Source organism: Sus scrofa, chromosome 1 (assembly GCF_000003025.6).
Source record: "Sus scrofa isolate TJ Tabasco breed Duroc chromosome 1, Sscrofa11.1, whole genome shotgun sequence".
Classification (NCBI taxonomy): domain Eukaryota; kingdom Metazoa; phylum Chordata; class Mammalia; order Artiodactyla; family Suidae; genus Sus; species Sus scrofa.
In genome coordinates, this window is record NC_010443.5 from 143,343,319 (window position 1) to 143,368,507 (window position 25,189).

At 41.5% G+C, this 25,189-nt stretch overlaps 1 protein-coding gene across 3 annotated transcripts in view; it reads left to right on the forward strand.

The window, feature by feature from the left end:
- OTUD7A (OTU deubiquitinase 7A) overlaps nucleotides 1–25,189 on the forward strand; it is a 317,129-nt gene that overhangs the window by 234,142 nt on the left and 57,798 nt on the right. For all 3 annotated transcript variants that reach the window (XM_021098704.1, XM_021098720.1, XM_021098709.1), the window contains 2 exons: nucleotides 4,950–5,132; nucleotides 11,628–11,846. In XM_021098704.1, coding sequence (XP_020954363.1) covers nucleotides 4,950–5,132; nucleotides 11,628–11,846 — 402 coding nt within the window. The remainder of the gene's footprint in view (nucleotides 1–4,949; nucleotides 5,133–11,627; nucleotides 11,847–25,189) is intronic.

Consider the following 25,189-nt stretch of genomic DNA (forward strand, 5'->3'; position numbering starts at 1 on the left):
GTTGTCCTCAGGCATTGAGTGATGTTGCCAAGAAGTATGTTATCAGCCTGATTGTCTTTCCTTTTCACTAAAATATTCAAATAGGTCTCTTTAAAACATATAATGTTATAAGGATATAGTATGGTGTTGATTACATTAGCACAGTTTTTGTATATACAATGTGCCCTTTTGATGCATAGGATCAAGTATTTATATCAGAACTTCTTTTTTTTGAAAGAGTAAATCTGTGATTGCTGGTCTTAGATTACTATCCTAAAACTGGTATCTCCTCCACTCCTGATTTTCCTTTACATTTTCCTGATTGGATAGAGTGATTGGATACCCATAACTCTATCATGGCTGTTGATTTTTGTTCCTTCTTAATTAATGGAAGAACATTGAGGAGATTATACTTTTTTTTTTTTTTTTTTGTCTTTTTGTCTCTTTAGGGCCGCGTCCATGGCATGTGGAGGTTCCCATGCTAGGGGTTGAATCGGAGCTGTAGCCGCTGACCTATGCCACAGCCACAACAAGCCATGATCCAAGCCACATCTGTAACCTACACCACAGCTCACAGCAACGCTGGATCCTTAACCCACTGAGTGAGGCCAGGGATCAAACCTGCATCCTCATGGATGCTAGTCTGGTGCGTTAACTGCTGAGACATGACGGGAACTCCGAGGAGATAATACATGTTTAATTGTTTAGTATTTACATTTGTGTGCAAATATTTTTTTCTGAAATTATGAAATAAAGAAAAATATATTTCATGGTACTATGTATTTTTTAAATTTCTTTTTTTGAGAATCAACAGAAGAGGGAATCACAGGCACCCAGAACATGAACCATGGTGCCAGTCCAATGTGATGTGATTTCATGTGACAAACACTTTTCCTTTACTTAAAATTTCATGAAATTTTATTACTGAGGTATTTTATAAATTTAATTAGCATATCATTTTGTTGAGCTTGCCTAATTATAAGGAAATAACAAAATCTCCATATGGTTAAAAGAAAAAGAAGTCTTCTCTTTTCATTATAATTTTTAAATTCCTTTTTCTTTTCCATTGTTTTAGATTTCTTATTTTGGGCTCCAATGATGTGTATGTGATGTTTCTTTCACTTATAGCCTATATATACCATTTCCTTGAAACCCTTTGTTTCATTTTGTTCACTTTACTAATTTTCATTTTTATGGTCCTAACTATGCTTTGCTAAATTATACCTGTTTTCTCTCTGCTCCCCTATAACTGAACTTCATCTCTGAAATTATTTTAACTCTTTTTTTTTCTTTTTCCCCTGAGTTTAGTCAGCTCCTGTTTCACATCTTCCTATAAGTCCATGCATCTCTGCTCCATCGTTTTCCTTTATAGATGTGATACATTAGTGCAGAATTAAAGCACTACATACCCTTTTGTGAGACACAACAAAATAAGCTGTTTAACTTGAGATCAAACCTCACCTGATCTTCCTCTTAAGAAAATAAAAAGTTGGAGTTCCCATCATTGCTCAGTGGTTAATGCACCCAGCTAGTCTCCATGAGGATGCAGGTTTGATCCCTGGCCTTGCTCAGTGGGTTATGGATCTGGCCTTTCCCTGAGCTGTGGTGTAGGTTGCAGACACGGCTTGGATTCTGAGCTGCCGTGGCTGTGGTGTAGGCTGACAGCTACAGCTCTGTTTCAACCCCTAGCCTGGGAACCTCCATGTGCCATGGGTGCAGCCCTAAAAAAGACAAAAAATAAAATAAAATAAAATATAAAATAAATTAGAAGTTTAAAGCACAAGCACTTCATCAATAAGCCATACTGGGAGTAAAACCTGCATCTGCTGGTACTCCAGTCCTTTGTTGTGTATAAACATCACAAATTGCAGAAATGCCCAAAAGGAACCATGTATCAGGCAGCTGCCTCCATCTCACAAGGCTTTGGGTTAAGGTTTTCTTCTAGACAGTGACACTATCCTGCTGCTTGGAAGGAAATTCTATTGGAACATCATCAAAAGCTCTCAGGTCGGCTACAGGAGAAAATGAGAATTTCTAGCTGTGCAGATTGCTCTTGCAAATCAATCAAGATTCTGTGCATATAGAATCAGAAAGAGGGGACTAGAGACTGACTAGTCAACTAGCATCTGCCATAGTTGAATATTTGGCCTTGGAGCTTAGAATACAGACTGTAACCAGATTCATGATCATTCACATAGAAATGGTCTTAACTTCAAAAAGGCTATCAATCAAGAGAAGAAAAGAAGAATAAGAAGAAAATGAGGGGAATCCATGTGTTTAAAGGGCAGAAAAGTCAAAGGAGCCAGAAAAGAGGACATTGAGTGTTCAGTCACAGGGTAAGGGGGTTATTAAAGTGTCCTTTTGGAGTCAGGCCTTCTGGTGTCTTTCCTCCCAGGGCCTAGTGGCCTGCCAGATTAGGAGGTGGCATGAGTGATACCTGAATGACATTTCACAGATGAGTCTGTGGGGAAGAGTAAGGACCATCAGGTGAAAACACTGGCAAGGTGGGGATGGAGTAAAGGAAGGCAAGTCCTATTAAGGAATGGTGATGGATGGGTGCCAGACAGGGAAGTCTCAAGGGTGGTCAGCAGCCAGGAGCCATGATGCCCAAAACAAGGTCAAGTTAAAGGGAACTGGGAGTTCCCGTTGTGGCGCAGTGGTTAACGAATCTGACTAGGAACCATGAGGTTGCGGGTTCGGTCCCTGCCGTTGCTCAGCGGGTTAACGATCCGGCATTGCCGTGAGCTGTGGTGTAGGTCGCAGACACGGCTCGGATCCCAAGTTGCTGTGGCTCTGGCGTAGGCCAGCGGCTACAGCTCCGATTGGACCCCTAGCCTGGGAACCTCCATATGCCGCGGGAGCGGCCCAAGAAATAGCAACAACAACAACAACAAAAAGACAAAAAAATAAAAAAATAAAAAAAAAATAAAGGGAACTGTAGCCCCCAAAGCTTAGGTGTTAATCAAGACAGATGCATATTCGAATCTCAGTAGCGTCACTTATCAGCTGGATTTCAACCATAAATGATAGAAAACATCATAAGAAAAAATTTATCATGAATGATCATAATATTAAGAGCTTTCCGAGGGCTAAGATCTTTACAGACATAATCTCTTCATCTCACTTACCCTTCCTAAGAACTTCCTTAGGGACCAAGTCTTGTGCCCAGGGCAGCTCTGCAGGGGAGATGCAGCTGGGTAGAAAGAACCATATTGGAGGGTTTGCAAGTTCATGTGCCTGACACACAGTGAGGCCAAACAATACAAAAACATCAGATTTAGAGCAGAGAAAGGTTTATTGCAGGACCAAGCAAGGAGAATGGGGGTAAAATAGGATTGGCAGCATCCTAGGAGCATTGGGATATGGGTACAATCCCCAGCCCAACACAGTGGGTTAAGCATCTGGCATTGCTACAGCTGTGGCTTAGGTTGTGACCACAGCTTCTATCGGATCCCTGGCCCAGGAATACCATATGCCGCGGGATGGACAAAAACAAAACAAAAAATCTACGGAATGGTAGAAAATAGTTTCAAATGGTGCAACAACAAAGGCTTAATTTCCAAAATGTACAAACAACTCATACAACTCAACAGCAAAAAATGATAATAATAATAATAAACTACCCAATTGAAAAATGGGCAGAAGACCTGCATAGACATTTCTCCAAAGAAGACATACAGATGGCACATGAAAAAATGTTCTATATCACCAATTATCAGGGAAATGCAAATCAAAACTACAATGAGTACCATCTCACACCAGTCAGAATGGCCATCATTAAAAAGTCAACAAATAACAAATGCTGGGGAGGGTGTGGAGAAAAGGGACCCCTCCTACACTGTTGGTGGGAATGTAAGTTGGTACAACCACTATGGAAAACAGTATGGAGGTACCTCAGAAAACTAAAAATAGAACTACCATATGACCCAGCAATCCCACTCCTGGGCATATACCAAGATAAAACTTTCATTGAAAAAGATACATGTACCCCTATGTTCACTACAGCACTATTCACAATAGCCAAGACATGGAAACACCCTAAATGTCCCTCAACCGATGAATGGATTAAGAAGATGTGGTACATGTATATGATGGAATGCTACTCAGCCATAAAAAGGAACAAAATAAAGCCATTTGCAGCAACATGGATGGAACTAGGGATTCTCATACTAAATGAAGTAAGTCAGAAAGAGAAAGACAAATACCATATTATATCACATATCTGAAATCTAATATGCTGCACAAATGAACCTATCTTCAGAAAAGAAAGAAATTCATGGCCATGGAGAACAGACTTGTGGTTTTCAAGGGCCCAGGAGTGGGATGGACTGGGAGTTTGGGGTTAGTAGATGCAAGCTTTTGCATTTGGAGTGGATAAGTAATGAGATCCTGCTGTATAGCACAGGGAACCATGTCTAATCACTTGTGATGGAACATGATGAATGTAAAAAAAAGAATGTATATAAATGTATAACTGGGTCACTTTGCTGTACAGCAGAAATTGACAGAACATTGTAAATCAACTGTAATGAAAAAAATTTTTTAAGAATTCTTAAAATTTTTTTAAGAATTTTTTAAGAATGGGATTAGCAGCTTCTCTGAAGTGCTGGGACGCAGGTTCCAATCTAGCCTGATTGGGCCAACACAGTGGGCTAAGGATCCATTGTTGCTGCAGAGGTTGCAACAATCCCCTGGCCAGGGGATTCCATATGCCTCCTGGAGGCCAAAAAATAAAGTTACTTTTCAGGTTAATGAAAATGTTCTGGAATTGTACAGTGTTGATGGTTACACAGCTCTGTGAATATGCTAAAAACTATTGAGTGAAAAACCAGAGAAAAAAAAGAAAAATGAGAACTATTGGTAGGAAGTTTGTAATGAAAAGAAACCCTTTTTGTGGTTCTTTCCTAACAATGCGACTGTTTGTTATTCATGCATCACTATTGTAATCTCTTGCCATTTCTCCTCTCCAGGCAAGAACTGGGACCTGACGGCCGCTCTGAGTGACTATGAGCAGCTCCGACAAGTGCACACAGCCAACCTGCCACCTGTGTTCAACGAGGGCAGGTGTCCCAAGCAGCCCGAGCGAGAGCCGCCACCTCCTGGGCACACAGCCGAGCGACCCTGCCTGCCTAGGCAGGAGGACATTGCCCAAGGTACTGGCTGAGGGATCACCATCCTGGCTGGCATGCCCTGACTTGCATGTGGGTTGGGGTGGGGTGCACAGAGCAGTGAGGTCATTACCTCCCAGCTGCAGGCAAATGGGCCGCCCCAGGCACCATGCCTCAGACTAAGCTGAACTGTCCTCAGCAGCTTCCATTCTTTTTTTTAGGGCCACATCCATGACATATGGAGGTTCCCAGGCTAGCGGTCTAATCAGAGCTATTGCTGCTGGCCTACACACAGCCACAGCAACGCCAGATCCAAGCCGAGTCTGCAACCTATACCACAGCTCATGGAAACGCCAGATCCTTAACCCACTGAGCAAGGCCAGGGATAGAACCCACAACCTCATGGTTCCTAGTAGGATTCGTTTCCACTGTGCCACATCAGGAACTCCCATACAGCTTCCATTCTTGCCTAAGAAAAGTAGTCCACATTCTTTCTGGTGTCCTGGTTTTTCCAGACCAGACATCTCTAGCCCCTGCAATTATTTAGTATTGTTGTTATCACCTTTTGTGCTCTGTTTCCTTTCCTTAATTACAGAAGTAAGAAAAACTCATAGTGAAGTTCCTGCTGTTGTGCAGTGGGTTAAGGATCCAGCATTGCTGCAATGGTGGCGTAGATTGCAGCTGTGACTTGGATTCAATCCCTGGCCCAGGAACTTCCATATGCTGTGGTGTAGCCAAAAAACAAAACAAAACAAAAAGAAAAGAAGAAAATCTCATGATAACAAAGGAAATAATACAAAGATATATAAAGAAAACGTAAGCGTTTTCTTGTTCACCCTTCCCAGATCTCAGGGAGACTAACCAGTGGTTGTGTCCTGTTCTGTCTCCTGCTCCTCTTACTTTGCTTGTTCAAAATGCAAAGGCAGTCAGAAGCAAAAGCACATAATGCCCTTGACAGAGTGCTGGTTTCATTGAACATACTCACTTAATATTCTATTCCACAATCATTTATAAACCATGCCTGTATTCATAGCGATTCGTTTTTTTCTTGGATTTTATTGGTGGTGGTGGGTTTTGACACTACAAGCAATGCTAAGATAAACCTTCTACCTGTAATTCATACCTACTAGTGCTTTTATTTCTATAGGTTAACATTTCCAAAGTGGATTTAGTGTGTCAACACATGTGTATTTTTAATTTAATGCTTTAGGACTTCTTTCCCAAGCACATTTCTTTTTGCCACATGTGAAACTGGTTGTTTCCTTTCATCTTTGCAAGGACTGAATGTTCTCACGATGCTTTTATGTTGTTTATGTACTCTGAAGGGTGAAAAATAGTGTATTTTAATTTTCATCTTGTCATTTGCTTGTAAGCCAATTGGACTTCCCCTTCTGTGTCTTTCCTGTTCACATACTTTGTCCACTTTTCTAATGATTTGTTTGCATTTTTCTTATCAATTTTAGCATTCTTTATAATGAAGACTGCAACATATATTGTGCGTGTGTGTGTGTGTGTGTATCCCACTGTATTACTTGCCTTATGGCTATTCACAGCATATTCTCCCATACAAAACATTTATATTGCTGTTCATTCATGGTCAATGGGTATCCTCTCTCACTTCAGAAGTTCTCCTGGAATGCAAAGTCACTAATATATTTTCTTGTATTTGTTTTTAAATTTTGTTCTTTGGTTTTATAATCAATTTGAGTAATAGCTGAGGATCTAGTTTTGCTTCTCTGGATTGAGAATGAGGTTTTCTAGCACATTTATTGAATAAAGCATCCCTCTCCCACTGAACTAAAATGACAGCTTTGTCATACTAACTTCCCCCAAATATATTTGTGTCTGTTTCTAGACTCTGTCTTTTGTGTGGCCACCCATCCTGTTACATTTGACTCAAAGTTTCATATAGTATTACTCTCTGCAAAGGCCCATTCCTTTACTGCTGTTTTTTTCCAAAACTTTTTCACGTTTTTGGATATTTTTTCTGCCATGTAAACCTGAGAATTGGAATTCTGATTGGAATTGGATTGGATTTTTATTTTGAGATTAGTTGGCATACTGTAATATTATTGTTCCATTCAAGAACCCTCCATGTCTGGCTCCATTTATTTGTTTCTATTAAGACTTTAGATGCAGAAAAAAGCAACTTGTTTTTTGTATATTTACCTTCTATCCAGTCATTACATAAATTCTCTTGTGAATACTATTTGTTCTTGTAGAACCTCTTGGGTTTTTGAAATATGCAATTATAGAATCTGAAATAATTTAATATTTCTCTTGTATTTATACAACGAATTCCACTTCTTCTCCTACTGCAATAGGTCAGTCCTCCCAAACTGTTGTGAATATTATCTTTGTTTCTGTTAGCCCAGCCTTGTTATTATTCAAGCTGTATTGGAATCTCTGTCTTGGATTATTCTTTTATGCTTACCCTGTTGTCTAGAAAAGAGTTAGTAAGTTTAATATTCATTATCCATTTCCTTACAACTACATTTCAGGGCTATATTGCTAGGTGCATGTGTATTCATAATTGTTAAGTCATCTGGTTCTAATATGCCTTGTTACCAAGAGTGTCACATTGTCCTACATAATTGTGTTTACCTTTAAATCTGCTTTAGTTATTAAGCCGCTACCCTGCCCTTCTTTTAGTTCATACCTGCCTGGAATAACATTTTTCAGCTGTTATTTCAACTTTTTATTATCCTTTATATCAAATGTGATTCTCCGAAGTAATTTATCATCAGATATTATTTTATTATCCAATCTGAGTGTCTGTCTTTTAAGCAGTGAATTTAATCCGTTTATTTTGTTTTTATTATTGTCCTACCTGTGCTTTTATATGTTATGTGTTTCATTTGCCATGCTTTTTTTTTCCTATGTATCTTTCTCCTTGTCTGTCTTTTCTGGCTAACTTAATTTTTCAACGGGTTTGAAAGTTATATGTTCTACTTATGTTATAGTTAACATTGTTCTATTAAAACCTTTGTTTAGGGAGTTCCCATTGTGACTCAGTGAAGCAACTAGTATCCATGAGGATGAGAGTTCAGTCCCTAGCCTCACCCTGGATTAAGGATCCAGGGTGGCTGTGGCTGTGGCTGTGGCAGTTGAAGCTCCAATTCGACCTCTAGCCTATGAACTTCAATATGCCACGGTGTAGCCCTAAAAAGAAAAGGGGAAAAAAAACCTGTATTTAGGCTTTTTTCTCCATTAATTTTCAAAACTTATCAACAGTTTTATTTTACCCTGAAAAAGATATGTGTCTTTGTTTTTATCTTCTCCCTTCTTGGCTCCATATGCCCCCAATCATATTTAGGTTCTTTTCATTGCTTGTTTAGATGATGGTCAACTTCTTTATCTACTCACATTTATCTTTTGCTGAAAGAATACTTTCTCAAAGAGTATTTTTTTTGCCACACCCATGGCATGCAGAAGTTCCTGGATCAGGTATCAAATCTGTGCCACAGCAGTGATGACACCATATCCTTAACCCACTGAGCCACCAGGGAACTCCACAAGGCCTGTTTTCTAAAATAATTTTTGCATGATCAATCTCCTAAGTCTATAAGTACCTAAAGGTATTTACATGCCATATTTAATTATGTTATGGGGTAATTAGGGAAAGAGTATGACCTGCTGGTTGAAGAATCAGGGGAGATGGTTCAGAGTATGGGCTCTGAGTTGGCTGGTTTGCATAGGAAAGATGTCCTCTTGGGGGAGTCCTTTGGTATTTCTGAGAATTGGCTATTTCTATATGGAAATCCTCTCTCCAGTCAGGGAGGACCCAGATGCCAGAGGCTCAAGAATACAGCAAATTAGAAAACATGGAGTTCTCTGGTGGTGCAGCGGGTTAAGGATCTGGCGTTGTCACTGCAGTGGCTTGCATCACTGCTGTGGTGCAGGTTTGATCCCTGGCCTGGAAACTTCCATATGCTGCAGGTGTGGTAGGAAGGAAGGGAGAGAGGAAGGAAGGAGGGAAGGACGAAGACAGAGTTAATACATATCCCCTGGCCTAAAACCGTAGATATTTGTCAAGGGTTGGGAAATTCTGTACATTTCCTCACTGTTGTTTGGGGTTTTTTTTTTTAATCTCTCTGTATTTCTCTGGGGCATAACTCTGAAAATGGTCATTCCTGTTTTATTTAGTTTATTAATACTTCCAAAGGGATTACTGAGTTCATTTGTAAAGAATGTGTGTGTGTGTGTGTGTGTGTGTGTGTGTGTGTGTGTGTGTGTGTGTGATTATATATGTGCATTCATGAAAGTGGTGGTTGGGAGGTGTTAAGAAATGGGAGCTAATATTTCACATTATACGATCTTTAACATAATTCCTTTTAGTTCAAAAAAGGCTTTTTCCTTCAGACTCCAAATATTTACTACTTGGAACTGCTTCATAGCACATCATATTATACCATGAGGTACGGTGTGTCCAAGGTCCTCATCAATTGGCAGTAGGTGCAGATGGATAAGCCAAGAAGGAATGCCCGGCACATTCCCACTGCTGCCAGCAGTGTGGGTTCACATCACCTCAAATGTTAGGGCAAACCTGACATCCCTCTTTACTAGGTCCTGAGGGATGGCCAGTTCCTGCTTTCCCAGATTCCAGAAAGGTATCTGGTAGCAAGAAATGTGACCTCAGCAAAGCTTGTAAGCCCAGGAGAACGTGGGGTCTCCTTTGCTCCTGCTCTCGGGGACCTGGACCAAGCCCAGGAAGCCAGGGGCCTGTCTCCCAAGGACAACCAGCAGGCCCCTGTGCTCTGTATCATCCTCCTGGTGGCCTGTGGTGTGCTTCTTGCCCTTCTTCAAAACACAACATACTTAATCATCTTGGTCTCAGAGTAAAATCAAAGATGAATCAAAACCAATCCTTTTGAAATACCCAGTCTCTGGGACATAGCATTCATTTTGATGTGCAAATATGTGAGGCTTCTGAGAATTAGCTTTGAATTTAAAAGTAACTTACCGCAGGATCAGAAGCCTCTTGTTTTTCATATACTTTAGCAAAATTACTTTAATGGTATTGCTAGCCACTACTCTTGCACGTGTGAGGTGGAGCTCCTGCTCGGGATGAAAGCATGGGTGTGGCTTTTCCATCAGCACATGACAAGAGGGGGAGGGGCAGAAGCATGTCTTTGGGAGGGATCATGAGCATAGAACCTGAGCTGTGAACAGGGAGTCCTTATGGCCTAAGTGGATACTCATGGATTTGCTCCAGGATTCAGATAGTATTTGTTCAAATGCCAGTTTGAATTTTGTTTTCCTGACCATTAAAGGAGGACTACTGTAAAAAAGAAAACCCCATCCCTACCATCACATATTGAAGAATTCTTTAGCTATTATTCACAGTTCTTTAAAAAACAAGTACGTTTTCAAATACATCTACTTTTCTGCTCTAGTGTTTAGATCAGATGATTGGCTTCTGAATAAAGTAACATGTTATACTTTAGAGAAATTCTACACTGCATTTCTCACCTCTTGGTTGGAAAAATTAGGTAGAATAAGACCAGGATAGACCACCATTTTTCAAGAGTGCCACGGTAAGAGAAAATCTCGACAGAAGAGAAGCATGTAATGGCTTAATATTTACGTCCTGAGGAATCTTCCTGTAGGATGTGTTCATCAGAATAACTTTAGTAAAGGTGACCTACCTTAAAATCCAAGCCACAGTGGAGGGAGGCAAATAGATTTCTTCTCACTTTAAAAATGTAAGTGCAGAGTTCCCGTCATGGCACAGTGGTTAACGAATCTGACTAGGAACCATGAGGTTGCAGGTTCGATCCCTGGCCTTGCTCAGTGGGTTAAGGATCCGGCGTTGCCGTGAGCTGTGGTGTAGGTTGCAGATGCGGCTCGATCCCGCGTTGCTGTGCTCTGGCGTAGGCTGGTGGCTACAGCTCCAGTTAGACCCCTAGCCTGGGAATCTCCATATGCTGTGGAAGCAGCCCTAGAAAAGACAAAAAGACAAAAAAAAAAAAAAAAAGTGCATAAAAAACAAAGGCAGCCCCCCCCTTGTAGCACTTAGTGCCTTGAGAGGGCAACTCTGTTGAACTGTTTGATATAACTTAGGACCCAAAAAGCAAGGCTGGTGATCTTGAAGAATACTAATCGATGGTACTGGTGTGGTGGACCTGCTCCTGGACTCCCTCTAAGTGGTTGCATGACTCCCTGAGTAAGTGCCATGTGCCACGTGGTGGTGATGTTAGCCCAGCCTGAGAACAGCCCGTGGAAAACACTGGCAGGATGGCTGGGGGGGAGATAGGTGTGCAGGTGTACATGGGTGTGCCTCTGTGTCTGTTGTGTGTGTACCTGGATGTGTCTACATGTGTGCACACATGTGCATATGTGCCATGTATGTTATATGACTTGTATGTGTATCATGCATGTGTGCACACACGTGTCCTACACGTGCACCCACACATGCACTGTGTGTGTAGAGGTGTGTGCATGTGTTGGGTGTGCTGCGTGCATACGTGTGCATGTGTGTGCAGGCCCCTCCCCACTCCCACTGCCCTGACACTTAGCCCTTTTGTCTTCCCTCTGCAGAGAAGCGGCTCTCGCGAGGGATTTCCCACGCCAGCTCAGCCATCGTGTCCCTGGCGCGGTCCCACGTGGCAAGTGAGTGCAGCAGCGAGCAGTTCCCACTGGAGATGCCCATCTACACGTTCCAGCTGCCAGACCTGAGCGTGTACAGTGAAGACTTTCGGAGCTTCGTGGAGCGGGACTTGATTGAGCAGGCGACCATGGTGGCTCTAGAGCAGGCGGGTGAGTTTCCCCACCCCAGGCAGACCTGCCTCATTGGGGAGCAGATGGCAACCCAGTTCAGGGCTTAGTTGGGCTCTGGGTACCTGCGGGCCCTGCCCTCCCCTATGCCAACAGTGGAGAGATGCTGGGATCTCTGAAGTGTTCTCTTTGTTCCTAAATTTAGCCTGGCCAAGCTAACACCAACCCCCCAGAGAGAACCCCACTTCTCTCCTTTCCCATCCAGCCCCCAGCCCCAACTGGGTGCCAAACAAAAGATAAGAAAGACCTCAGGCTTGGAGAGAAATAGGAGACCCTGTGACTCTCTGTAAACACAGGCAAGTTAAGTGATCTCCTTGAGCCTTAGTTTTGCTGTCTGCAAAGAGGAGAGGATGCCAGCCTGCTGAGGCTGAGCCTTAAACAGCCTGCGCTCTGCATTGCTGCTAGTCTTGTGCCCTACCCAGCCTTATAAAACCTGGCTTCAGTGTTCTCCTAAGGTTTCTCTGACATCCTGATAGGAGGAGATTCAGGGAGCAAACCAAACTTTTCTTTGGAGTTTCTAAGGATAAAACAGTTAGTTTCAAACAAATGTCTGAAACATGTAGGTTCTTCCTGAGACAGCCCAGCTCCCTACCCCGTCTCACTCAACATTCATATGCATTATAAAAATCTTTGAAAATCCACATGTTCTGGGACTTTTCAGACATGTGTATAGAAGATTTATGCTCTTCTTTTCAGCCACCACCCCCACCCCACCCAGCAGTATCTCCCATGGGACTGCTGAATGCACATAGACAAAGAAGAGGTGGTGATTAGTGGGGCTTTATTTGTGTCGGGCAGCCTGGTGGTCAGGCCTCAGCCATGGACTCTAGGGACCTCGCCTGTGGCATGTTTGGTCTTAGAACAGGACCCGCAGTTCCAATAACTGGGTGGAGCTGGTGTTGCAACCATGAACACATTGTTTTGTCCGATGCTGCAGAATTATCAAAAGCAACCCAAAGGCTGGCACCCACAGCCTGGCTCTGTCTTAACTGGAGGTCTTTGATTGATCAGCAAACATAAAGCAATTCTTCTGGATGACCCACAATCTTAAACTTCTCCCTGTTTTACAGATGCTTTTTTTCATGAGTAATTTAGATGAGCTATTTTAAACAAAAGATTCTCTCTTCCAGAGTAGGGGGAAGTTGGTATAGGTCAAGAAGGAAAAAAAACTTCATGAGCTAATTTCTCTTGACTACTACCTTGACAGAGTTTGGTCCCGGGCATTGCTAATGGCAGTGGCAATTGCTGCCATATTTAAAGTCCTGGTAGAGAACACGGAGTCCATCATGCCAGCCTTCTCCTTAAGCCTTATCATACACAGAAAAAGAGGCATTTTTAGAGTTCCAGTCGTGGCTCAGTGGGTTAAGAACCCAACTAGTATCCATGAGGCTGCAGTTTCAATCCCTGGCCTCTCTTAGTAGGTTAAAGAATCCGGCTTAGACTGGCAGCTACGGCTCCGATTTGGCCCCTAGCCTGTGATGCCACATGTGCAAAAGTCTTTTGCTCCTTTGAAATGTCTTTTATGTTATTTTTATTCCCCATAGATCACATATTAATTTTTATCCTTTATATTTTATCTTCCAGCCCAAAATTTTTAAAAGGTACAATTTTACTCCAACTATCCAATTTCAGAAAATACCATTTATTTATTTATGTAATTATTTTTCCTTTTTTAATTAAAGTATAGTTGATTTGTAATGTCTTGCCTATTTCTTCTCCACAGCAAAGTGACTCAGTCATACATGTATATATACATTCTTTACTCCCAGTCCATCCCACTCCCTCCCCGCTTCCCCTTGGCAATCACAAGTCTATTCTCTATGTCTGAGAGTCTCTTCCTATTTTGTATATAAGTTCATTTGTGCCATATTTTAGATTCCACGTATAAGTGATATCATATGGTATTTGTCTTTCTCTTTCTGACTTACTTCACTCAGTATGATAATCTCTAGTCACACCAGAAAATACCTTTTAAAAACCCAAACTCAATGAGTTAAGATACTTTCACCCACAGTACATTGGTTCCATTATGGGCCAAGAGGATGGAGAAAAAGACAGCACTGTCCCCCACCTGAGGCTGTGGATGGCACCTGATCAGTGCTGCAGGAAGCCTTGGGGAAGCACTTTCCTAGGCAGGGAGGGTCTGAACACGTCAGGGGTCTGCCCAGGTTGGGGAGACGAGGACTGGAAAAAACAAGAGACAGAATAGACACGGGTTCCTTTCCTCCTTCCACCATCCATCCACCTCTCTGAACTTCTCCTCAAATGAAAGACCAGTGACCCCTCGGACCCTTTCCAGGTTGGGATCCTGGGGTCCCCCTGGATGTTGCAGGGCTTCCCACACAGATTCCCACCCCAGCTGGATGAAGAGCCTGGATGTGGCAGGTGGCCCTGTCTGGGCCCACAGGCTCTGCTTTCACTCTCTGTGGGGTAGACAGAGCTCTAGCAGGGAACGTCAGGGAGAAAGCTGCTAGGTGTGGCCAGGGGGAGGGTATACACTCCTCCTGCCAGTGATTTAATGCTCAGATGGCTGTGAATCAGGTTTTGACAAGCAGTATTATTTACTGCGTGCATGGGAGATGGAAATGAGGATGTTGAAAAAAATCTTAGTGGAAAGAAATCCACTTGTTCAAGGTATAAACCAAGTTGTGTTCAGAAGGAAATATAAACTCTGTCACAGGGCCTCAGTGGGGGAGGGAATTCTCTTCCCTTGGGGCTGGACAGAAACCCGGGGTTTATATGTATCCAGGCAAAAAAGATGGCCTTCACTCAGTTCGTATTGCCTGTGGTCCATCTGTCCACCCTGGGGACCCAGCTCCACACTCTCAGAGACCCACACAGGCAGGTGTCCACAGTGGTCTCCAGCTCCCCGAGGCATGTGGACAGCCCCATTTGTATGGAGTGGTGAGGCTTCTCCTCTCCAGAATCCACAGGTGAGGAGTGCCATTCTTCCTGGGCCTCAGAACCCTGGAGGGCACAACCAGCTCCCACTCCATGACAGTCAGGACAGCAGGAGGACCAGAGCTTCAGGATGTTTAAAACTGCTGACCTCCTGGGAGAGGAAGGAAAAGGCCTTGCATTCTTCGTTGTTTAGCCGGAGAGTGCAAGAAACCATTCATTTCTTAGTTGGGCTCTCCTGCTGCCTTTACATATAAGAAGACTTGGAGATCCTAGGTCTCTAGGTTTGGGCGATAACTACCGGTCCCCCTTTCAGACACCCCCATGGCGTGGACAGGACAGTATGATGCTCTTGGGAGTTTGTGGGTCCAAAGGACAGAGGCATGTTAGCATAGTACAGCAGTCACTGTACACACAGGACACTGAGGTCTAGGTGCCAGAAAATGTGTATGCATGCCTTCGAGTTGTAGTGCTAAGTCTTGTCTCCATGGGAGGAGAGCTGGATTGGAGCGAATCTGGCAACTCAGCCCGGCCACATCCCAGGTCAGCTTGAAGGCCCACTGGAGCCTTGATTCCTCCCATCTTAAAATTGGAGATGGGACAGCTGCCAGGACAGATTCACCCCAGGCAAACCTGACCTGCACTCCCACAGATGCCCTGTCCAGGTGCTGGCCCACCCCATCACTGTGGACCACTCAGGTGAAATCACTGCCTTCAAGGAGATGAAGTTCTAGGGACACAGAAAGACCATGAGGTTGGTCCCGAAGGACGGGCTCCCAGGCAGAGGAAGGGAGCCCAAGGCAGGCATCTTGAGAACAGGGAGGAATGAGCCATGGGACAGTCTGCTGGCACAGTTTCAAAGCCTCGGCATATTTAAGGATGGCAGGGCATGGGAGCAGATGGAATGAGGGCTGGAGGATTTGGAAAGAAAGGCAAGAGAGCAGTAGCCAGGGGCCCAGGGAGCACCCATGAGCCCTTAGGGTGAACTGTAGGGAGGCCTTCAGTCCCAGGGTGTTTGGAGAGGGGGTGGTACCATGTTTGGAGGCACATGGATATGTGCTAGCTGCTCTGTTGAAAGAAGACTGCAGAGGTTAAAGAAGCAGATGGAGGCACGGTGGCTGTTTGAGTCCAGCACAGTGCAGGTAGCAGTGGACATGACAAGAAGTAGCCAGATATCCAGGCAGGGTCTGTTTTGGAGAAAGACCTGTAGGTCTTGAGGATAGACTGGATGGGGTATGACGGTGGAAAGAGAAGCATCCAGCATGACCCCAAGAATGTTGCCTTTAGCATGTGGGTAGGTGGTGGTGCCCTGCAGAGATGTAGACCCCTGGAGAAGGGTTTGGGGGTGATGAAGAGGCAGAGTCTGAGATCCTGGTGAAACTTGGGAAGTTTCTGCCCAGTTGGCATGTGGGTCTGGGATTCAGGGGAGGTTTGGGCTAAGGATGTAGATGTGGGAGTGAGTCTTGTGGGATGAAGTCTGTGGGAGGGGATACGTACATATGAGGACCTCTCATAGCGCCCCCAACACAGCCCTGTGCAATGTTGAGTACCAGTTGGATGACAGCGACTGCAGCCTGGACAGAAATATAAGGGAACAAGCCCAGAGCAAATCATCACAGTCCTGTTGGGGGAGCTCTCAGAAACAGGTGCACAATGACTCCCAGAGAAGGGCGGGGGTCAGTGCCCTGGGTGGGTGGGGTCGCTGCAGAAGGGCCAGGATGTTAAAAGGAATCACAGGACCATGTTTAGGGCAAGAATGGGCTTGTCTTTCTCTCAGAGGTTTGTCACGTTGTGTTTTCTTTTATCTTAGGGTCTTAGTGGGTGACAAGCAAAATACATCTTATTTTAAACTGTGTGGAAACCATCTGCTACAAAGCCCAGATTACCTGGTCCCATTATCATGTATGAATCAGAGGAATGTTGCTTGGAAAAGGCAGAATAAATGACTAATAGCTCCTCACCCATACATAATGCCAGCAGCCTCCCATGATGGTGTCCATCTGATTTTCTTATTTTCAGGGACTAAGACGTTGTTGTTTGGCCGCACCTGCAGCATGTGAAACTTTCCGGGCTAGGGATTGACCCTGTGTGACAACAGTGACCCACAGCAGTGACAATGCTGGATCCTTAACCCATTGAACCACTAGGGAAATCTTCATTTTTGTTTTTTAACATCCCCAGTGCCAGTTCCCATGTTTTTGGTTTTTTTTTTTTCTGTTTGTAAAGTTATTGTGTGGGGAGATGGGAATGACCACCCTGTCAAAGCTGGGAATAGGAACATTGAACCATATTCTCAATTACGCTGCTCCTTCATAGAACCCTTTATCCTGGGCATCCCATTCTAGGTCCTCCTGCAGACGCTAGACTATCACTGGGCCGTGTTTGGTTCCCCAGAGCCTGGAAAGTGCCAACATTTTCCAAAGCTGGGGCATCTTTCCAGGGTAGTCACACCCAATTAATAGCACCAGGGATGCTCTCACTAAGAATCTTTTTTTTTTCTTTTTTTCAGCTGCCCCCACAGCATATAGAAGTTCCTGGGCCAGGGATCGAATCTGAGCCAGAGCCGCAATCTATGCCACTGCACAGGGCTGGGGATTGAACCAGCGCCTCCTCAGAGACAAGCCTGGTCACTAACCCACTGCACCACAGCAGGAACTCCTGGGTAAGAGTCTTGACTTCTGGAACCCAACTTAAATCAAACCCCTAAAACCTTGCCTTCCATCCCCCCACCCACATAGTTAGGTGTTGTAGTTACTCAGTTACCTGCAGAGTGTGACTGCATATGTGAATGGAATTGATATGTAGAAAATGATAGATTTCCCCTAAGAAAGAATGAAAGAAAGGCAGCATGTTTAGGGGAGATGCCTTGTTGAAGATGGTATTGATTTTGAGATCTCAAAAGATTCATCCCAGGTGTTGTTAAACATGGCTTTGTGCTATGCTCTATTTGAGATATGTGAGCAGTTAACATGCTCATAATGTGGTGTCATCTGACACACTTGCTGGTTTCCACAGGGCCCTCTCCCTGGCCTGGGAACACATTAGTGATCAACCCTGGGATGTGCTTTCTAGAAGGTGAGCATGGTGCTGTGCAGGAAGAGGAGGGGGTCTTCCAATGAGAACTTGGACAAGGGCATCATCTGAATTGTATGAAAGGAGCACCCTTCTGGGACAACGTTAAATGTACCAACATCCATCCTATAGGGGTGCCAGAAGAGAAGAGAGAGAGAAAGGGACAGAAAAAATATTTGAAGAGATAATCGGCAAAAACTTCCCTAACATGGGAAAGGAACCACTCACTCAAATCCAGAAAACACAACGAGGACCATATAAAATATACCCAAAGAGGAATGCACTGAGACACATATTAACCAAACTGACCAAAATTAAAGACAAAGAGAAAATATTGAAAGCAGCTAGAGAAAAGAAACAAATAACACACAAGGGAACTCCAATAAAGTTCTTGGCAGATTTTTCAGCAGAAACTTTGCAGGCCAGAAGGGAGTGGCAGGATATACTTAACCTGAGGAAAGGAAAAGGAGCAACTTTTCGGGTGGCGTTCCCTGAAATGGGTTGCCATGGACGCTTTCCCTGATTTTTGAGACGCCCCAGGAATGATCTGCCACTGTGAGCCTAGCCTGGCCCAGAAATGTGGTTCTGCCAGAGAGAGACTTACCTACAATGAGCCCATGGGATACACAATGCAATGCACATGTATGGCGGCCTAGGGGCAAGGATTAGGAGTCCTTGGGAACACCACTGAAAAGAAGTGGGGAGTGACTGGGGAAGGGGTGGCTTGTGGTCCCTGCACCAGTTACCCGCATCTCCAAAGCTGAGGGAAGTGACAGAAAGTTGGTGTGGTTGCACCAAAGTCTACATAGCACATTGCTGGTGTGGATCCCCAGAGGCTGCAGATCTGGAATGAGGAGAGATGGTTCAGAAGTGACCATGGGGGGAGTCCCCATTGTGGCTCAGCAGGTTAAAGACCCAACATTGTCTCTGTGAGGATGTGGGTTCAATCCCTGGCCTGGTTCAATCCCTGGCCTGCCACAAGCTGCAGTATAGGTCACAGATTGGTCAGATCCAGTGTTCTCATGACTGTGGTGTAGGCCTGCAGCTGCAGTTCAATTTGACCCCCAGACTGGGAACTTATAGATTCCTGTTATACTGCATTGTGACCTTGGAATTAAAGCAGGTGATTGTATATGTATGGGTCTAATCCTGGACTCTATTTTGTTCCATTGGTTTATCCTTGAAACATAATGACCACGGTTTTATTATAAGTCTCACCATACAAATGTAAGTTCTCCAGCTTTGTTTTTCTTACAATTTGGCTTTGCTATTCTCATCCTTTGCATTTCTATATAAATTAATATATATGGACTCTATATAGAATAATTATATATTTAATATGGAATCTATTTAAGTAATACCATATAAATTAATCTATAGATAAATCAAGGGAAAATTGATATCTTTGCAATATTAAATCTCCTAGTCAATAGACATGATAAGTTCCTTAATTTTTCTCAAGTATTTTTCAGTTTTCCAAGTAAATGTCTGGAACATTATTCACTAGATTATCTCTATGCATTTTATATATTTTTATATTGAAAAAATGCCAGCAATAGCTGAAATATAGAAATGTATTTTATTTATTGATCTTGTATTCTGGAACCTTTTTAAATTTACTTATAAATTCTAGTATTTTATGGAATCTTTTGAACTTTCTAGCTTAATAACCTCTAAACTGCAAAGAATGATAGTTTTATTTTTTCCTTTCCAGTTTTGTGGGGTTTTTTTCCTTTTTGTCTTATTGCATTGGGTAGGCCTTCCAGGAAATTTCTGAATTGGAGAAGTAATAGCAGATATCCTAGAATAGTTTTCATTCTCAGAGGGAAACTTATACTCTTTCACCATCAAATATGATGTTAGTTGTAGCATTTTGTAACTACTTCATACCAGAGCAGTTACCTGCCCTTCCTAGTTTGCTAAGTTTTTATCTTTCATGAATGATGTTTAAAGTTATACAATGCTCTTTCTTCATCTGTTGAAATGATCATATGATTTTCCTCCTTTTTTTCTGTACATTGGTGAATTACTTGATTGATTTTCAAGTATTTACCCACCAGTACATTCCCGGAGTAAACTTCATTTAGTCATAATATCATCCCTTTGTATATCATTAAATTTGATTTGCTAGTGTTTTGATTAAAACTTTGACATCTGTGATCGTGAGAAATATTGATCTTTCATTCCTATAATATTCACATTAGTTCTCAATATCAAGATTATCTGGCCTCATAAAAGAGATTTATAAAATCTATCCTTGTTTCTTTTCTATGGAAGAGATTCTATAAGACTGATGTTATATCTTTAAATGATTGGAAAAATTCACTGTGAAATCATATGATCATGTGTTTGTGCTTTGTGGGTGTTATAAAATTACAGACTCAGTTTCTCTAAAAAAAATTTGGACTATTTAGAATCTCTATTTCTTCTTATGTCCTTTTTGAAATGGTTTTGAGGAGTTTCTCTTTTATCTACATTGTTGCATATTTGTGTTAGCTCATTATTTTTGAATGTTTATAGGATCTGTGATATTGGCCTCTTTTTCATTTTCTGTGTTGCTACTTTATCATTTCCTTTGGTTTTCATTAATAATGGTGCTAGGGATGTATAAATCTTACTAATCCAAGAACCTGTCTTCGTCTCCATTGGCTTTTTCATGGTATATTCATTTCCTATTTCATTAACTTCTGCTCTTACCTTTATTTTTTTTTCTCCCATCTTTTTCCTTCAGGTTAGATATGTTGTTCATGAAATGGAAACTTATGTCATTGTATCTTCTTCAGCAGCATACTATAATGTTATAAATGCTATAAATGTCTTTCTATGCAGTGCTCTTACAATTTCGATAGGTTATTCTTCTTTATCATTCCAAAATTTGGGGGCGCACACCATGGCATATGGACATGCCCAGGCTAGGGATCAAACCCTTGCCACAGTTGTGGACTATGCTGCAGCTGTGGCAACACTGGATCCTTAACCTGCTGCACCACAAGGGAACTTCCTGTCATTCAATTTTTTTAATTTTTAAATTTGTCCTGTAATCTTTTTCTTTGTTCATTAATTGTTTAGATGTATATTGTTTAATCTCCAAGAAAATGGGGATTTGGAGGTGCTTTTGCCTAACTTAGTTCATCTGTGGTCAGAGAATATATAATGAATGATTTCGGACATTTAAAAATTTGTTGATACTTGCTTTGCAATGCAGCATCTGATAAGTTTGATAAATATTCCATGTACACTTGAACGAATTTTTTACTCTTGTCCTTGTCAGGTATAGTGTTTTACATACGTTAATTGTATCAAGCATGTTGCTTTTGTTGTTCAGATCTTCTCTATCTTTAAATGAGTTTTTGGTCCCCTCACTCTACCAGCAATTGAAAGAGGTGTATTAAATCTCTCACTATGAGTGTGGGTTTCTCTGTTTCTCTTTTAATATGTACGTTGAAGCTATGTTATTGGGTGCATGCAACTTTAGAATGTTTATACCACCCTGATATGGTATAACTTTAGTTCTATTTTTAGGAGTAGGTCTAATAGCAATTCTCTGCTTTGTTGGTATGGAAACATCATTATTTCACATTCATTTTAAAAATATTTCTAGGCTTCGCATATCATATAAAATCTCGATTACGTATTTTCTCTCTCACTTCTTCACGCCTCTCTCTCCCTGTCCCTCTCCCTTCTTTCTCCCTCTTTCTCTTCCTCCTTCCCTTTCTCCTCCCCTTTTTCCTCAAGCATATGCACATGCACTGTCTCTCTCCATGACCTTTTCAAATGTAAAAAATTCTTAATTTTACAGGCCATAAAAAATTAGCCACTGGCTAGGTTTGAACTAAAGGCCAAAGTTTACTAACTCCTCATCTACACTGTTTTCTTCCTTCTACTTTTTCCTTCTTCCTTTTCTATATTTTTAATGTTTCTTTTCTAATTTCTTGAGATAAATGCTTAATTCATTAATTCTTTTTTGTTTTTTTATTAAAGCATAGTTGATTTACAATGTTTCTTCATTTTCTTTCATACAGCAAAGAACCCAATCACAAACAGTTCCCTATGCTGTACAATAGGGCCTCATGGCCTATCTATTCCAAATATAACAGTTTGTATCCAAAAACCCCAAACTGCCTGTCCAGCCCACTCCCTACCCACTCCCCCCTGGGAGCCACAAGTCTGCTCTCCTTGGCCATGATCTGTTTGTTTTATAGATAGAATCATTTGTGCCATATTTTAGATTCCACAAATTAGTGATATCATACGGTATTTGTCTTTTTCTTTCTGGCTTACTTCACTTAGTATGAGAATCTAGTTCCATCCATGTTGCTGCAAATGGCATTAGTTTATCTTTTTATGGCTGAGTAGTATTCCATTGTATGTAAGTACCGCATCTTCTTAATCCATTTGCCTGTCAGTGGACATTTATGTTGTGTACATGTCTTGGCTACTGTGATGCGTGTATCTTTTTCAATGAAAGTTTCGTCTGTATATATGCCCAGGAATGGGATTGCTGGATGGTGTGGTAGTTCTATGTTTAGTTTTCTGAGGTACCTCCATACTGCTTTCCATAGTGGTTGTAGCAATTTACATTCCTACCAACAGTGCAGGAGGGTATGCTTTTCTCCACACCCTCTCCAGAATTTGTAATTTGTTAACTTGTTAATGATGGCCATTCTAACTGGTGTAAGGTAGTACCTCATTGTAGTTTTGATTTGCACTTCTCTAATAATGAGTGATGTTCAGCATTTTTTCATGTGCCTGTTGGCCATCTGCATGTCTTCTGTGAGGAAATATCTGTTTAGGTCTTCTGCCCATTTTTCAATTGGGTTCATTAATTAATTCTTAACCTTTCTTGTTTTCTTTTATTAATTTTCCTTTTATTACTATTAGATGTAACCCACAAGTTTTGAAATGTAGTGTTTTTGCTTTTACACAGTTCCATCATTTTTTCTAATTTTCATTTTGATTTATTCTTTGACCATTGAATTATTGGAAGTGTTTCTTGATTTTTTGTGAGGTTTTTTTTTTTTTGTATTTTTGCCATTTCTGGGGCCACTTCTGCGGCATATGGAGGTTCCCAGGCTAGGGGTTGAATCGGAGCTGTAGCTGCCAGCCTACACCAGAGCCACAGCAATGCCAGATCTGAGCCGCATCTGCAACCTACACCACAGCTCACGGCAACGCCAGATCCTTAACCCACTGAGCAAGGCCAGGGATCAAACCTGCAACCTCATGGTTCCTAGTCGGATTCACTAAGAACTGAGCCACAAAAGGAGCTCCTCTTGATTTTTAAATATATGTAAAGTTTTTAAAATATCCCTAGTTACTGTTTTATTATTGCTTTCTAGCTTAATTGCTCTGTGGTCAAAGTACATTGTCTATATGACTTGAAATTTCTTATACTTTTGCTTTATAGCCCAAAATATGGTCCTTTTTAAAATTTTCCATGTGTGTTTAAAAAGAATATAGTCTTCTGTTGTGGCTGCATTGTTTTATATATATCCATTTTGTCACTGATTGTGTTTTTCAAATATATATATTTATTTATTACTTCTTCTTTTAATTACTGAGAGATGCATTAAAATTCCCCATTGTAATTGTGCACTTGTCTGTATGTCCTTTTAGTTTTACAGATATTTAATCTATAAATCTGAAGCTATATTATTAAAATGCAGCAACTAAAGTTAAATCTTTATGAATTGTTACTTAATGTGAAGAGTGCCTATTTAACTCTAGTAATGCTTTTTGCCTTTCAGTTGATTTTATCTGTTATTGCAATTATCCTAGCTTTCTTTACGTTAAAATTTGCACCATTTGTCATATTTTGACCCTCAGTATTTTGTATTCCCCTGTTTTAGATGTATATTTTGTAAACAGCATGTGGTTGCTTTATTCTTAAAGTAAATTTGACTACTTTTATCTTTTAGTGAGTGTGTTTTACCAAATATAAAATTGAAAAATTTATATTTAAAATTTTAAAGTAAAATTTAAAAGAGAAATTTTACTTTTGATGCTACCATTACATATCCCTGTTCTATGTGGAGATTTTCTCCCCTTATAAATCCTCTTTTAAATATTTTTATATGGGTGTTCCTGCTTGTGGTGCAGTGGGTTAAGAATCCAAGTGCAGCAGCTCAGGTCACTGCAGAGGCACAGGTTTGATCCCCAGCCCAGCACAGCGGGTTAAAGGATCTGTTGCTGCCACAGCTGTGGCTCAGATTCAATTCCTGGCCTGAGAGCTTCGATATGCCATGGGGGCAGCCATAAAATGTAAATAAATAAATAAATAAATAAATTTTTTGATTAGTTTTTAATCATTTCATTCATTTGCTATACCAGGGGGTGGGTTTTGGCCACACCGATGGCAAGTGGAGGTTCTTGGGCCAGGGATCAAAACTGCACCACAATTGCAATCTGCATCACAGCTGCAGCAACACTATATCAGTAATCCACTGTGCCACAAGGGAACTTCCTCCTCTACTAGTTTTAACATTATACACTCTCTGTTACTGTGAGGTTACCCTAAAAAAATCTAACATGCATATAAATCATCTCAAATAATCAAAATCTTAACCTATACTCATATAATACTGGGACCTTGGACTAGATTAATTTCATTCACTACCCCTCCTGATTTGTAAGTTATTATCATTTATTTTAATTCTATAATTTTAATCTCATCAGACATTATCATTATTGTTCTATACAGTATTCACTTAGATTTACCCATGTATTTACCATTTTTGTTTCTCTTCATTTCTTTTTAGCATATCGCATCTTTTAATTTTAAGTTCATCCTTTAGAATTTTCTTGGATGAGTGTCTGCTGCTTTACTGTCCGAAGTTTTCATTAGTTTTAAAATGTCTTTGTTTTATTCCCATTTTTGAAAAACATTTTCCGTAGAAATAGTATCCTGATTTGCCAGTTATTTTCATTTAGCGCATCAAAGGAATTATTCCATTGGCTTCTGTTTTCCATTATTTCTCTGAGACATTAGCTGTCAGTCTGCCACCTCTTTGAGAATAATCATATCCTCTTTTTTTTTTTTTTTTTTTTTTCTCTCTTAGGGCCTCTCTTGCAGCATATGGAGGTTCCCAGGCTAGGGGTCTAATCAGAGCTAGGGCTGCCAGCCTATGCCACAGCCCCAGCAATGCCAGATCCAAGCTGTGTCTGCAACCTCTGCCACAGCTCATGGCAATGCTGGATCCTTAATCCACTGAGCGAGGCCAGGGATCAAACTCACAACCTCATGGTTCCTAGTCGGATTCGTTTCTGCTGTACCATGATGGGAACTCCCTTTTTTTTTTAAACTCTGCTCTGAGATCTTTGTCTTTTATATTCTGCAGTTACACTAGGATTTGTCC